The sequence below is a fragment of the Rhincodon typus genome, chromosome 7 (assembly GCF_021869965.1).
Source record: "Rhincodon typus isolate 14 chromosome 7, sRhiTyp1.1, whole genome shotgun sequence".
In the NCBI taxonomy this organism is placed as follows: Eukaryota; Metazoa; Chordata; class Chondrichthyes; order Orectolobiformes; family Rhincodontidae; genus Rhincodon; species Rhincodon typus.
This window is the reverse complement of record NC_063338.1, coordinates 9,810,626-9,825,370: the sequence shown is the minus strand read 5'-3', so window position 1 is coordinate 9,825,370 and position 14,745 is coordinate 9,810,626. Positions and strand designations below refer to the sequence as shown.

Here is a 14,745-nt window from a genome sequence, read left to right as displayed (position 1 = left end):
GGAAAATGTCAAAAGATCAATTGTAGTCATAAATTAATCAAATTAATTGCAAAGTGCCAGCCCTATTCAATCAGGAAGGCTCACCCAGCCTCCTAACTGATGAGGGTGATTTCCCAAATGTGAATAGAGTTTTACCGGGGCCATATGATTGACTGTTCACAACGATGCACATAAGCAGTGTAATCTTCATTTTGTGAGACGTGTTGCACTCGGCACTGGCTGTATGGACATGTTAAATGGACAATGTTTTGTTCCCTTGCACAGGGTTCAGATGGACGTCGAGGTCCTCATGGTCCTATGGGGCCACCTGGTCCCTTGGTAAGTACAGAACCTGCTTCTATCCACACTGCTGCTTCCTCTGTAACAATGCTGTCAACAGAATGTGTCCAGTCAGCGTAGAATGGACCCTCTCTTTCAACATTGTTCTTCACCCCTCTTGTGTATGGAGAAATTTTTAGTCTGCATGTGTTTTGAACCCTCAGTCACCAAATTGTCGCTTCCATCATAATTCTTAGCTGAACATCCTAAGTTAATTGCTTTCGATTGTGCCGACTGTTGGTTTGAATGTATTCCCTCACCACTGACAACTCCTTTCTTCTTCATTTCAGGGTAGACCCGGTGATGTTGGTCCAGCTGGTCATCCGGGTATGAAGGTAACTATGTGAATTGCATTACCACGGTGATATAACTGGTTACCAACTGTAACACCTGAGCATTCTCTTCACCAACACAATCTTTGTCTTTTGCCAACAGGGTGACAAAGGAGAACGTGGCACAAAGGTAAGGGTGCCTATTGACTTCAGTCACAGAATTACAATTTCATTCCTGATGTCTATTGAGCTTTCATTACAGACGTTACAGAACATGTGTAACACAATCTTTAAACATACGTAGCAATCCTAGTTTCTAGACTTGTGTTCTGAGTACAAATCAGAATAAAACTAAGAACAAGGAAGAGATTGAGCAATGATGACAACGATATTGTTTTGGATCTTGATACAGTGAATAAGGCAGGAGAGGTTCAGACGAGAGGACACAGATTTAAAGTGAATAACAGAAGGTTGGCGAAAGAGAAGAAGTTTTTTTTTAACACAGCCAGTTATGATCTGGGATGTAGTGCCAGGTGTGATTTACAGAAAAGGAACTGAGTAACCGCTTGGCAAGAAAAACACATGAAGAAATAACAGGGAAGTGCGACTAATTGAGGAGCTCTTTTAAAGAGCCAGAAGAGGTGCAATGGGCCAACTTGACACCTTCTGCATGGCACAATTTTATTTTCGAATGGACCCAAATCAGATCGTTATACAACGACCAATTCTTCAGGCCCCAGTGGCCTAGTAGTGTGCCCTGTCTCCCTGCTTTACAAGGGCAGCAGGCAGTGAGAATGGTTTCTTCATGAACTTCCCAGTGAAGAGGACTGGCTGGACCATTCCGTTCCTCTCCATTCATTTGCCCTTCGGGTTGTCGGCTCAATGCACTCTTATGTACATCCTGTTACAAACAGGCTTGGTCTAAACCAGGCAGCACCTCTGCCCATCCTTCTCAGGGATCTGTCCAAGGTAGCGATGGTAGTGCAAGTGTAAAGGGGATGGTAAGAGAGCCACTGCCAACTCTGGACTAATGCCAGCCCATTTCCACCAGGCAAAGAGCCTAAATCCTGCCCTCACTCAGGGCAAATATTCTGTCTTGTAGTTCACCTTAACTGTACAAAGGGAATTGGTAAGGGAGGGGGGGCATTTACCTTTATCATGAAGTGGGGGGAGCTTGGAATCACCGGACAGAGGCAGATCCAATATCATCAGGGGAAGGGAATCCCGAAATGCAAGGGAAGGGAACTCAGGTGTAGGGAGGGAGCTCAGTATCGGCAGGGAGTTGAGGCGGTGGGGAGTCGATTTTGGCAGAGGGTGAGCTTGGTATTGGCAGGGGGTTGTGGGGGGGTAAACTCAGTATCAGCAGGGGGTTGTGGGGGTGGAGATCAGTATCAGCAGGGGGTGGGGAGCTCAATATCAGCAGGGGTTGGCAGGGGTGTGGAGCTCAGTACAGAAGGGGTTGTCGGGGGGAGCTCATTTTCGGCAGGGGAGGGGGACCTATATCAGCAGGAGAGAATTGGTGTCTGTGGCAAAGTGTTCCACCAATCTCATTCAGGATACAAAATAAAATGGCAATTAGCAAGCACGCTGTGATACATTTGCTGAATCATGCCTTTTGTTTTTCAGGGTGACAGAGGACACAAAGGAGCCAAGGTTAGAGCGATTTGAATTATCCCAGGGTCTACAAAGTCAAAGTATTTGAAAGTTACCCCAGTATCCATCCCTCTACACCACTCACTAATTATCTCATTCTGCTCTGCCCGATGATTTTAGGGTGCGAAAGGATTCCCTGGAAGAGATGGGAAAGATGGTCTGAAGGTAAGAGAGAATGGGATATCGAAGTGTTGAATGTTCTCGTTCTGAGAGAACCACTGTCACTCAGTGATGCTTAGCCAGTGTTTATAGACAGGGTTCACCATTGATACATTAATAAAAAGCAGCCCTGAGTAAAGAAGAGACTCTGAGCCAACGAGAGAGAGATTTGCATTTTATATTTCCTTTTCAGAGATAACTGTGATTTAATTTTGTTGGTGTTATTGCATTTCATTATAAAGCCAACCCATTCTCACTGTCAAGCAGCATTCTTTAGTCGCTAGGCAGGTGAGATAAGTTTTTGAGTAGTATTTAGAGACACATGCCAATGTGTGTTATATCAATTTCCTACACTGTTATAATCCTCCTGATTCTGTGAACCCACAGACTTTACCTAAATATATTTCAAAGAGAACACGATCAGAACAATTGCATGACTGGAAAAAAATATTTTAACTTAACTCAGGCTGGGTACCTGTGGGATTGAGTGGAATGTCGCTAATACATCTGCCCAGTTTAGCATTCCATTCAGCCTTTGTTAAAATCATTTGCAATGAGAAAGTCATCGGACCCTCCCAACTATTTAACATCTATTATGCATTACCATCACTGAATCCCCCATGATTAACATCCTGGGGATTACCATTGACCAGAAACTGGGCTGGACTCACCGTATGAATATAGTGGCTACAGGAGCAGGTTTTAGAGGCTAGGAATACTGTGGTGGGTAACTCATCTCCTGACTCCCAAAGCCTGTCCCCCATCTACAAGGCACAAGACAGGAGTGTGATGGAATACTCCCCACTTGCCTGGATGGGTGCAGCCCCAACAATACTCAAGAAGCATGATGCCATCCAGGACAAAGCAGCCCACTGCATTGTCACTGCTTCTACCATTTTAAGCATCCACTCCCTCCACCACCGATGCTCTGTAACAGCAGTGTGTACTATCTACATGATGCACTGCGGAAATTCACCAAAGATCCTCAGGCAGCACCTTCCGAACCCACAACCTCTACCACCTAAAGGACAAAGCAGCAGGTACTTGGAACATCATCAACCTGTTCCCCTTCAAACCACTCACCATTCTGCCGTGAAATATATTGCCGTTCCTTCAGTGTCACTGGATCGAAATCCTGGAACTTCCTCCAAAGGGGATTGTGGGTCTACCTGCACCCCAAGCTCTGCAGTGGTTCAAGAAGGTAGCTCACAACCACCTTCTCAAGGGCAATTAGATGCTGGCCAGCCAGCGACACCCACATCCTGTAAATGAATTAAAAAAAACTCCTCTGCAGACATTAGATAATGACGGATGGTCCATTTGACATGGGTTGAGAAAGTTGTGGGTTCTATACAGGACTGAAGCTAATTCAGTGGCCATTGACTGAGTGTTCCATTACTGGAAATATCATTCTTCAGTGTGAGATATTAAACTGCGGTCCTGCTGGTTAGATCAGGTAAACATTAGGGAATCCTGTTGCCTAAGAATAAGAAGCTTTACCCATGTCCTAAAGCCAGCGGCAAAGATGCACTGGCCATTCAACTCACCGCTGTTTTGGGATCCTGCTGTGTGCTGTGGAATAAGTGCCATTTGGCAGAGTGGACCTGAACTAACAATTCGAGGGAAGTGGCAGTCCCTGTCCCACCATTGCTGTTTGGAAATTTGAAATCGGCATAAAAAGTTTTAAGAAGTCAGTATTAGTAAAAATCACGACAAAACCCTCAATTGGTCGTTGAAACTCAAATCATCCACCAACTGTGGTCTGACAAGTTAGGTCCAGCTTCGCGATGAGGAATGAGCAACTTCTTAAACATCTGTGATGACACGATGTTGAAATCTTTTCATGCTATTTCTTTGATCAGGGTGATGCTGGGTACCCTGGTCTGCCAGGTTGTATTGGATCTCCAGGATTTCCTGTAAGTATTGTACTCTACTTTGTTCTCTCTGTGAAAACGTCTGCAGTATTTGGCAAATGGTTGCCAAATCTGTAATCGCAGTGTGTCTGATTTTGTTTCTCTTGCTGTGGGTGTTTTGGTCTGTGGGTGAATGTGAAAGCAGCATCTATGCTGTAGGTGAACTCCAGTCCTGTGAGTGAAGGCCCACGTTTGACATTGCGCGTTGCCCCGGAGATGGGAAAGGTTGTGCCGCGCCGGATTTCTGGAACGGCGTTTGGCTGTGGCTGATAATCCCGAGAGCGTGCACATGACTAATGCCCTTCCAAGTGGATTCTGGGCAGCGAGGGAAATTTGTGTCAGTTTGCGCCAGTTCCATCCAATTCCAATTTTGTGCCAATTCCATCCTGTGCCCCACTGGCACTCTCCATGGACGAGGGATTGGGGTGTGCGACAGAGGTACATGCCACAAGTGCCAGGCAGCTGATTAATCGGCCAGTGGAGACCTATTGCCAGAGGGCAACTGATGTGATTCAGTCATCCATTGGTCCCCTCAAGGTATTAGGGACTAGGCCAACTGCCTTGATGTGGACTCTTGGTAGCAGACCAAGGAACCAGCACTCCAGGCAGGCTTTGAAACAAAGGAATGCAAGAGCAGGAGTAGGCTGTTCAGCCCCTTGAGCCTAATCTGCTATTCTATCATGGCAGATTATCTCGCTCAATGTCATATCCCTTGATGCCATTGAGAATTTTAAGGCATATATCCTTGCCCTCAGCTGTTAACCCTCCCAAAATGGTGTCCTGATTCCTAAGACCATTCATAAAAAAAAAACTTTTGGAAATGTACAGAGAGAGAGAGTGCATCTCAAGGTTTGTGCTTCCTACCCACAACCCCTTGCCTGAACTGCAAGCTTCACTTCCTTTCCAAGCTTAAATTGATTGTGACCGTGGGGGCTAATTGGCCAATTTAGGGGAAAAAAAACTCGACTATTAATTGCCCCCTAAAGAAGCCCACCCACTGCGCAATATGAATTCTTAAAGAGTACGGTCCCCATCATTCACCGAGGATGTAAGACCCATATTGACATTTGCAGTGTCCCCATTGGCTAATGTCTCCATCCCAAAAAACTCACATACTTCTGTGTGGACACTGAAGTTTTCTGGGTCAAGCTCCCAGACCCTGTCAAACAACCTTAAGCTTCCAGAGATAACTCTATCTGTTGAACACCAAACACTACCCAGAGCTCATTGAGCAGGCGCCGGGTGTCCGCAGAGAAGGTGTATCCTGACTGTGAGGCCATCTTGAAATTCAAGGTTCACATCGTCAAGTAGCAGCATATTAAGCCCTTGTATTAGAAAGAAGAATTGTGCTCAGAAATACAGCAAGAACCCATCAGCTGTTGATATGAGAATTGCCTGACCTCCAGTTTTGTCCAGGTGTTACCAGGAATTGGAGGTTAATATCCAGGACACTGTTACAAGAAAAAAACATAGGGATGTTAAAAATGTATGTAAAAACCTGTGTTTAGTTTGTTAGTTGTTGAAATATCAAAGATGACGAGGCGGTCAAAGTCAAGAATAATTCCATTGGGTTGTCAAGCTCTGTTCGCTTTCTGATTGGCTGATTCATGAAGATGGACATGCCAGGTGACCAATAATAGGCTGTGCTGGGGGCAGGGCATTGAGATCATGTGAAAAATGGAGTTTATAATCTTGTTTAATCCAGCTGGATTACCTCAGTAATATTGCTGTGTTTCCTAACTCTGGTATTAGATGTCCTGATGGGCAGTGCATGTTTCTCATTGAGCTAAACAAGTGGAGACTGTAGTGTAGTACTGGTTTTCCAATCATCTAAGAACAAAAGAGGAATTGACTGCAAATCTTTTTGAAATCTTTTCCCTCACAGGGACCACCTGGACTACAGGGCCTTAAGGGCGATCCAGGTCCATTTGGAAGAAAGGGACAGAAGGTACGATGTTTCTAAGATGGGTATAATACATATTATTGTAAAACAATGCCTTCCTTATGATCAGTCACCAAATGGCATCTTAGCTGCCTAAATATTTGACCTCATTTGGTTGTGAAGTTATTTAAATTTTAGTCCTTTGTAACTTTGATTCCTCCAGTAATGATGATGGGGTCATGGATTCATTATCATTCGTCCACCATTTGAATGGACATTGACAACATGAGCCCATTACCTTATCCTCCATGAGCTGCTGGGACTGAAGCTAAAGGATGAGAGATCTCCTTGGAGACTCAATAAACGTGGAGCTAGAAAAACAGAGCAGGTCAGACAATATCCGAGGAGCAGGAAAGTCAACGTTTCAGGCCGAAACATTGAATTTCCTGCTCCTTGCATGCTGTCTGACCTGCCATGCTTTTCCGGCTCCACATTTATTGACTCTAGCTTCCAGCATCTGCAGCTCCAGATCTCCTTGGGGAAATTGGTTAGCAACCCTTTCTGCTCCACACTTGCCTTCTTCTGGTGCACTGCCTTTTTGAAGATGCTGTAATGTCTTTTTTTTTAGCTTTATTTCTTATTTTCCTCACTTATTCTGTGTATGTCTGTAAAATAGTGTAACCTTTTTCTTTATTTTCTTTTTTTTTGTATCTAAGATTGTACCCTAGGTGCTGTGCATTGGATGCCATTGTACACTTCTCACTGTGTTCCTGTTCTTTTGTAGCTCGAGTATATGTGACAATAAATCTAATTTTAATGCGCCAATGGAGGATAGGGCTATTGCACACACCGATGGAGCAATTTGCAAGGCTGCAAACTGCAGGATTTGTCACCTGTTCAAATGTGAACACCTTTTAGCGCGGGACAGTTGGAAACATGACTGGTTTCATGCCACAGCCTGGGGCCCACTGTGTGAAAATATTACAATATTGCTGAATGTCATCCATGAATCCCTTCCATCCACTACCCAGCTTCCCCAATCCACCCAACCGAAGAGAAGCTAAATAGAGCTGATCGATTTCTAAGAAGGGAATAATGAAAATAGTGTAAGAATGAGGGTGTAGCTGGAGATACTGAGAGGTGGAGCTTGCTGATAATGTGAATGAAGTTTTTAAAATGGAATAGAAATCCTGAGTTGGATGGGGCAGCAAGGCATTGGACATGGTCACCTTGTGTTCACACTGCTCTCACTTCAGGTCTTTGCAATGGCTTCGTACAGAACCACTTTATTACCTACAGGCACAGGAATAGGACAGACAGAAAGCAATCCGTTATCTATCCAGACTTGTCCCATAGCTGACTTGGGTATCACAACACACAGTCTCTCAAACCATGTGGATCTCCCTGCATTAGGCGAAGAATGCTGTTTAAAAACTCAAGGCCAACGAAAGGAATGAAATACGGAAAATTCCTCACTGCTTCCCACTTGGGTGACACCAAACTAGTCTAAACCTCTGGGACCCCGGCTAACGTGAATAAGGTCTTGCCTCCTGTCTTGAAGTGATCCAGTCAGACAGGTTTAGCTCTCTCTATTGAATAAATTCAGCGAATTAGCGCACATTGCATAGGCTGACAGCGTGTCGTGTGAGGCTAACCTACAACAATTAAATCAGGGGAAAACAAAATGTTGACGTGTGAAATAATTATGTGTTTGATTCTTTATGTAGGGTGAACCTGGCTTAGATGGGGAACCAGGACGACCTGGAAATGTTGGGAGACCAGGCGATAAGGTTTGTTCTTCCTGTTCCTGAGAAAGGTTGGCCTTTCAAGTCAGACAACCAAATTCATTTGGCATCAAAGTTAAGTGGATGTTGTGTCTACAATGAGTTGGCGGAGCAGACCAAATGGGATGAATAACTTATTTCTACTCCTGCGTCTTATGGTCTTTGCACAGTGCAATCTGGGGCTGGTCTATTCCTTTTGCTTGGTCACTTTGAATGCATTTAAAATGGCTTTGAATGGCTTAAAAGTGCAATTAATTGGCACTGAATTAGTAATCTGGTTCAGAGAGAGCAGCTATACTTGGTGTGGGATCCTCTGATCCATTGGGACAGAGACACATAGTTGAGGCTTAATGTTGCGCTTGCCTCTGCGATGTAGAGTGGAATTGAAACCAGGCATTTTGGCGACAGCGTTGGGGAAATGTTCCATGCTTCCAGAATCATACCTTGCCCTTTGCACAGTTCTCACAAAAAAACCCAAGTTGATTGTAGAGTCATACAACATGGAAACAGGCCCTTTGGTCCAACTCATCCATGCTGACCAGGTATCCTAAACTGAATGAGTCCCTTTTGCCAGTATTTGGCCCATATCCCTCTAAATCCTTCCTATTTTAGTACCAGGGCAAATGTCTTTAAAATGTTTTAATTGTACCAGCCTCTACCTCTGGCAGCTCATTCCATACATGCCCTCTGTATGACAAAGTTGCCTCTCAGTTCCCTTTTAAATCTTTCCCCTCTCACCTTATGCCCTCTAGTTTTGAACCCCCCGACCCGATGTCTTGTACAATTGCAGCATGACGTCCCATATGCCTATACTCTGACCAGTGAAGGCAAGCATACCAAATACCTTGTTCATCACCCTGTTTTCTTTCCCCTGTCTGTGTTGTGATCAGTTTGCTGTTAGTTAGGGGACATTGAGGGCATGAGGATTAACCATCTCACTTCTCTTGTCATTGTCAAGTAGCCAGTATGGAATGGATTAAGACTGAGGTTTTGCCCTGAGTGTAACAATGCCAAGGGCTGATATGTTCCCGACTGAGCTCAGGCAGAAGGGGATAAAAATCTCTACACCTTGCTATCTGGGATAAAAATACTGATTGGTTAACAAGGAGGAGAATGTAGGCCCAGTCCCTATGACACTGTAATTTCTTTTCTTGATTTACAAACTCCTGAAACTCATGGTTTTGCTCCTGGACCTTGGGGGAATATTCAGCAGCAAATTTGTAAGGTTGTTAAGCTAGTCACTAGGTTTGTTACTACGTTGACCTGCAGCAGAAACTGAGATATGGCGGATTGATGTTTAACAGGGAAATCAAGGCCCCAGAGGAAGCAACGGAGATCCTGGGGAGCGAGGTGACGACGTAAGTAACTTCTGTTTCTGTGCTTCTATTCAGCTCACCGAGTAGCCGTGAAGAGGAGAACCTTGGCTCAACGTTGCCTTGTGTTCGTAATCTTCCAGGATTAGAACTGCATGTTGTTTGACTGGTGATATGTAATTGTACTGATCACTGTTGGGCTTTGGAGGGTTGTTAACACCAATGAACCCTATCCTTGGTAATAGGGGATTTAGGGAAGGGTAAGCAGGTGGGTGGAATTGGAAATTTGAAAGCCACCATGCTAAGCATTGAGACCCCATAGTCTTGTTGGTACAGTTTTGACCCACCACATGAGCCGACATAGCCAGAATAAGAGGTAACGATATAAAAATAAACCAAGTTTTAAGCAGGAGTGAGCTCAAGGTCCAAGTGCCTCAGAGTTGGAGCCCTCGGTGGACATCACCGTTCTAAGTCCCTGAAGCTCAGAATGCTGGATTGACATCCAGTCAGGATGACTGTCCAGTCCATTGGATCCATAATGAGGGAGCTGCGTAGGTCTAACTAACCTATGAGCTGGTGTACCAATGCTTACCAGTGAGAGGAATTGTTGGCCGTGAGATCTGTTGTTCACCCTGTGAGTGTTGCTCGACTAGGGAAGAGGGTGTAGATAAACAGGGCAGCAACAACCATCACTGGGCCACTCTTAGCAAGTGCCACCTAACATCCACACACAAACAAGAAGGTCAGTTCTTTCTTCTCTGGTTCCTAACCGCACGATTTACTGTTGTTTTCCTGCGCAGGGACCTCCAGGAGATGATGGAGATGTTGGCGAGGAGGTAATTGTAATTTTTTGTTTTGCATACTTAGCCAGGAGCGCTTTTGACCAAGCGATCAAACCCGTTGTATTTGAGTAATACAACAGAGAACCGCGCAAACACTGCCAGATTTTTGGCTTCCCGTATGCAGGAGTGATTTTTCTTCTTTGTATGTTAAGTCCCTTGCATAATTCAATATCAAATGTTGCACATTCGTTGTGTATTGCCTTGTGTTAGTCGGCAGAGACTCTCTGGAAATCCCTTAATCGACAGGAAGAATAAATCTTCTTCCTCTGAACAGGCAAGTGAAAATGTGAAGGGAATGTATTTGAGATATAGCCAAAGGAGTTTAATTTCCTCTGAGAGCATGCTGGTTGTATATTCGCATAAGTGATAGGAAACAACTGTTTTCTTAAAAGAAATGATAAAAGTGAATCGCTCAGTGTGTTTGCTAATACCCTCTTGTGCTGTCTAACATATGCCTCACTGGATGCAATTTAAGATGGATTAATGGCCATGTTTTTTAGAAGTGTTGCCTGGAGGAATTGAAACATTTCCTTAGGAAACGTTTACTCATAAAACTCCGTTTGGAGAAACGATCCTGTCCGATAGCATCTTCAATGTGTAATCTGCCTCCGCCAATCCCTTCCCATTGCCACCCGAGCATAAACATATATTTGGATAGAGACCAAGGCTTGAAAATGGATATTTCCAGTCAGTTCTGTCAAGACTCTGTTCCATTTGAGGTGAAGTTCTTCCACCCATCTCTCCTAAATTGAGGAAGGGGCAGTGGGGATTGTGTAGGAATAACCTCCCTGGATGCCCCATGAATTCCATCTCCCAGCCACCTCAACTCCAGCAGAATCCAAGCCAGTGCAGACCTAGACCAGCAAAGAGGCTTGTGAAGGTCTCGGGGGGTGGGTGGGGAGGGGGGGGAGCGGTGTCAGTGGTCAGTTCCTGAGGGGAATAGAAAATGTAAGCCTTTCCATGCTCGCTAAAGTCTAATCAAAACCTCCTCACTGCAGATTCAACGATTCATTGTATTAGTACCCAGTTTCTCCGAGGGGTGGCTTGTGCAATCTCCTGAGCAAATCATCTGAGTCAAGTACCCCGATGTATGTCCTAGACTTGTTCAGCGGTGAGATGCTGTAGGAAACAGCTGTGCTAAACGTTCCCTGCCTTGACGTTACTGATGTGTGGATGTACAGTTGACAATGGTCAAGCTGTGCCATCCAAGATGCTTGCCTGAATTGTTCTTGTAACCCACTTCTGCTATTTTCCAGGGTCCTCCCGGTGAATCAGGGCTGCCTGGTCCTCCAGGCCCAAGAGGAGACAGGGGACCTAAGGTAACTAATATTCAGAGAAACCGGGAAGAATTAACAGTAGAGAACGGGGAAGGCCATTTCAGCCACACTGTCACTGAGATTATGGCTGACCTTTCCCTTTGCTGCTATCCCAGCCACCTCCATTAGGCCATTATCTGTCCACCATGTTTCGACTCGTGGATAAATAGCCAAGTGGTGGTGGTGGGGGATGGGGTTTCCATTTTGGTATCTCCAGGAATGTTTGGCCTGGCAGCAATGGACTTTACTCAGCAACGTAGATGCTGAGGAAATGGTTGGTGATGGATGTCACTGTCCCATCCTTTGATCAGAAACGGCCGGCCCTTTCCATTTTCTCGTATTCTTGCGTGGGATGTGGGTATCCCTGGCCAGGCCAAGGTTTGTTGCCTGTCCCTAATTGCCATTGGCTTGCTGAGCTGTTTGAGAGGATGATTTAAGAGTTGGCCATGTTTTCTGTGGCACTTCCCTCCTTGAAGGGCATTGCCAAACTGGATGCGTTTTGACAACAATCGATGATTGATTGGTTTCACCATTGCTGAGATGAACGTGGGCCGAGATTTGTATCCATGTCCCAGGGTGTTAGCTTGAACCGTTGGGTTATCGCAACACGAAACGGAAGCTGCTGGAAAAGTCAGCAAGTCTGGCAGCACCTGTGAAGAAAAAAAAAATCAAGAGTTAACATTTCGGGTCTGGTGACCCTTCCTCAGGTGAGATTACCATCATCTCTGTAACAGAGAAGCCTTTTCGCTCCTGCCTTATCTTTGGAGCTATATCCCCATGTGAAAAGGAATAGCAGAAGGCTCTGAGAGATAGGGAAGGAAATAGAGAGGGGGAGGGTTCAGCACTGATGTAAATTGCAGCAACGTGACATATGTTCCTCCTTGTTTCTCTCTGCAGGGAAATGCCGGACCCGAGGGACAGCAAGGGCATGAGGGTCCTCCCGGAGTTAGTGGCGAACCGGTAAGTATACTCTTGGCTGATGCTGGAACAGAGGGATAATCGGATGGGAGCTTTGCTCGTTTGTCTGTACAGGCAACTCGCGAATGAGCATCACCCTTTCATGTTCTCGCTCCGTGTTAATGTATAGTGAGGAAAATGTAGGCTGTACGCTGACACCGTTGTGTAGATAACTGCCTCAGCACCCAGAGTGCTATCTTTGTTGGTCTGCTGGAACCTAACCCAACCCAGAGGGGAGAAAAAACACGTTAAAAGCCAATAATATATGGAAATGAATGTCCTCATCTACCGTTTTGAAGTGTATAAGATCGGTATGTGTTCTTCACAAGTTTTGTAGAATCACTACTGTGTGGAAGCAGGCCATTCCACCCATCAAGTCCACACCGACTCTCCAAACAGCATCCCATCCAGATCCACCCCCATACCCCAACGCTCTGCATTTCCCATGGCTAATCCACCTATCCTGCACATCCCTGGACACTACGGGCAATTTCCTATGGCCGATCCACCTAACTTGCAACATCTTTCGACTCCGGAGCACCTGGAGGAAACCCACATAGACACAGGGAGCACGTGCAAACTCCACACGGACAGTCGCCCAAGGGTGGGATCGAACCCGGGTCCCTGGCGCTGTGAGGCAGCAGTGCTAATCACTGAGACGGGTGGCCCTTCATTTTATTGGCTCTTCCTTCTGAGGAATGCCTTCCTGTCATGATTCCGAATCCCTGCGGACTCCTGCTGTTTTCCTCAGGGAGATTGATTGGATGGCGTGGCAAAGGGGAGAAGGCTACACTGTAGCCCGGAACGAAAAGCAGGAAGTGCTGGAGAAACTCAGCAGGTCTGCGGAGAGAGGCACAGAGTTAACATTTCAAGTTCGGTGCTCTTCTTCAGGGCTGGGCTCGAAACGTTAGCTATGCTTTCTGTCCTGCTCTCTGCAGATGCTGCCAGACATGCTGAGTTTCTCCAGAGCTCACTGTTTATCATTTCAAATCTCCAGCATCGATCGTTCCTTTATTGTACTGTAGAATTCTGAAACCTGGTGAAGGTGGGAGTAGTCAGTGGTATGTGAACTGCTATTCAAGTCAGCTCTTGCCCAGATGATTTCAAACAGCCTCCAGATTTAACTAGGCCTTGTGCCTCCTTGTCCATGGTGGGGGAGAGATGGGGGTGGAGGGCGAGACGGCACACGCGCACATAAAATGGACCAGGATCCAGACTTGCCCCAGGGTATTCAACGCCACTTCTGTGACTCAGTAAGAATAGATCTCTCCTGTATTTAAATATGATTTACAGCACTGTAGGTGAATAATGACCAGAAACCATAGCAACCAAACCATTCTGGAATTTTGAACAGCATAACGCACACCAGATGCATAAAACTCACTGGGAGCGGATATGCTCAAATGTTGGCCAGACATATTAGCAGGACGTTTTTAATAGAAATTCAAGAAAGCTACTGTAAGACTCAACAGTGTCGCTCAGTGATTATGAGTTGTTAGAAGTGGTAGTGACTTCTGCATTTTAAATTTGCCCACTGTTCCCGATTTTGTTAAAACGCTCATATCTGTGATGTTTAGGAGGCAGTTCTGCCTGTGTAAGTATCTGGTCTGTGTGGAGACAGCTGTGGGCAGTAGTCATTTGAGATGCTGAGATTAGACTCAAGTGTTAGAGAGAGAGAGAGAGAGATGAAAAAAATCATCCGCAATCTCCCCGACTGACCAATTTATTCTCAGGATTTGGGTCATCTTCTGTTCGTCGCCATTAATTATGGACCAGACCAGACAGGACCTCCTCAAAATATTTTAAGAAGGTAGCCTAGATCCTAACCTTTTCTTATTTTAAAAGTAGATGTGAAGTACCTGTTCTCGATGCAATGCAATTAGTCAAACTACTCGACGTTAAGCAAAAACACCATTTATTTAAACACTGTAGTTAAAATAAAACAAAGAAAGAGGAATTTAGAATAATAACTTTAGTGGAAAACTTAACTGAATAATAGATAGGGTAACTATTACTAATTAACTGTTCCAAATAGTAACATCACATAAACACACCCCTTGGCCAAAAGGCAGATTCAGACACAGATTCTCACATTCAGTCTTCCAATCCAGGAGGGAAAAAAACATTGAGAAAATTCAGAGAGAGTAGCAGCCAGGAGACATTCACTGAAGCTTTCAACTCTGTTGAGACCACAATAGCTTCTGAAGCTACTGAAAAACAAAAGCTGAAAAGAAATCCTGATCTCTGAGAGCCGGCTGTTAAACAAAAACCCAACCCAAGGCCTCTCGGAACAACAAGGTGCAGAGCTGGACAACACAGCAGGCCAAGCAGCATCA

The 14,745-nt window shown here is 45.2% G+C and overlaps 1 protein-coding gene across 1 annotated transcript in view; it reads left to right on the top strand.

Annotated features, from left to right (window-relative positions):
- The window catches only part of col6a1 (collagen, type VI, alpha 1), a 55,172-nt gene that overhangs the window by 13,451 nt on the left and 26,976 nt on the right, over window positions 1–14,745 (top strand). Inside the window, exons 9-20 of the mRNA XM_048599321.1 lie at window positions 265–318; window positions 609–653; window positions 754–780; window positions 2,217–2,243; window positions 2,364–2,408; window positions 4,265–4,318; window positions 6,201–6,263; window positions 7,925–7,987; window positions 9,286–9,339; window positions 10,095–10,130; window positions 11,393–11,455; window positions 12,350–12,412. Of these exons, the coding sequence (XP_048455278.1) occupies window positions 265–318; window positions 609–653; window positions 754–780; window positions 2,217–2,243; window positions 2,364–2,408; window positions 4,265–4,318; window positions 6,201–6,263; window positions 7,925–7,987; window positions 9,286–9,339; window positions 10,095–10,130; window positions 11,393–11,455; window positions 12,350–12,412 (594 nt within the window). The remainder of the gene's footprint in view (window positions 1–264; window positions 319–608; window positions 654–753; window positions 781–2,216; window positions 2,244–2,363; window positions 2,409–4,264; window positions 4,319–6,200; window positions 6,264–7,924; window positions 7,988–9,285; window positions 9,340–10,094; window positions 10,131–11,392; window positions 11,456–12,349; window positions 12,413–14,745) is intronic.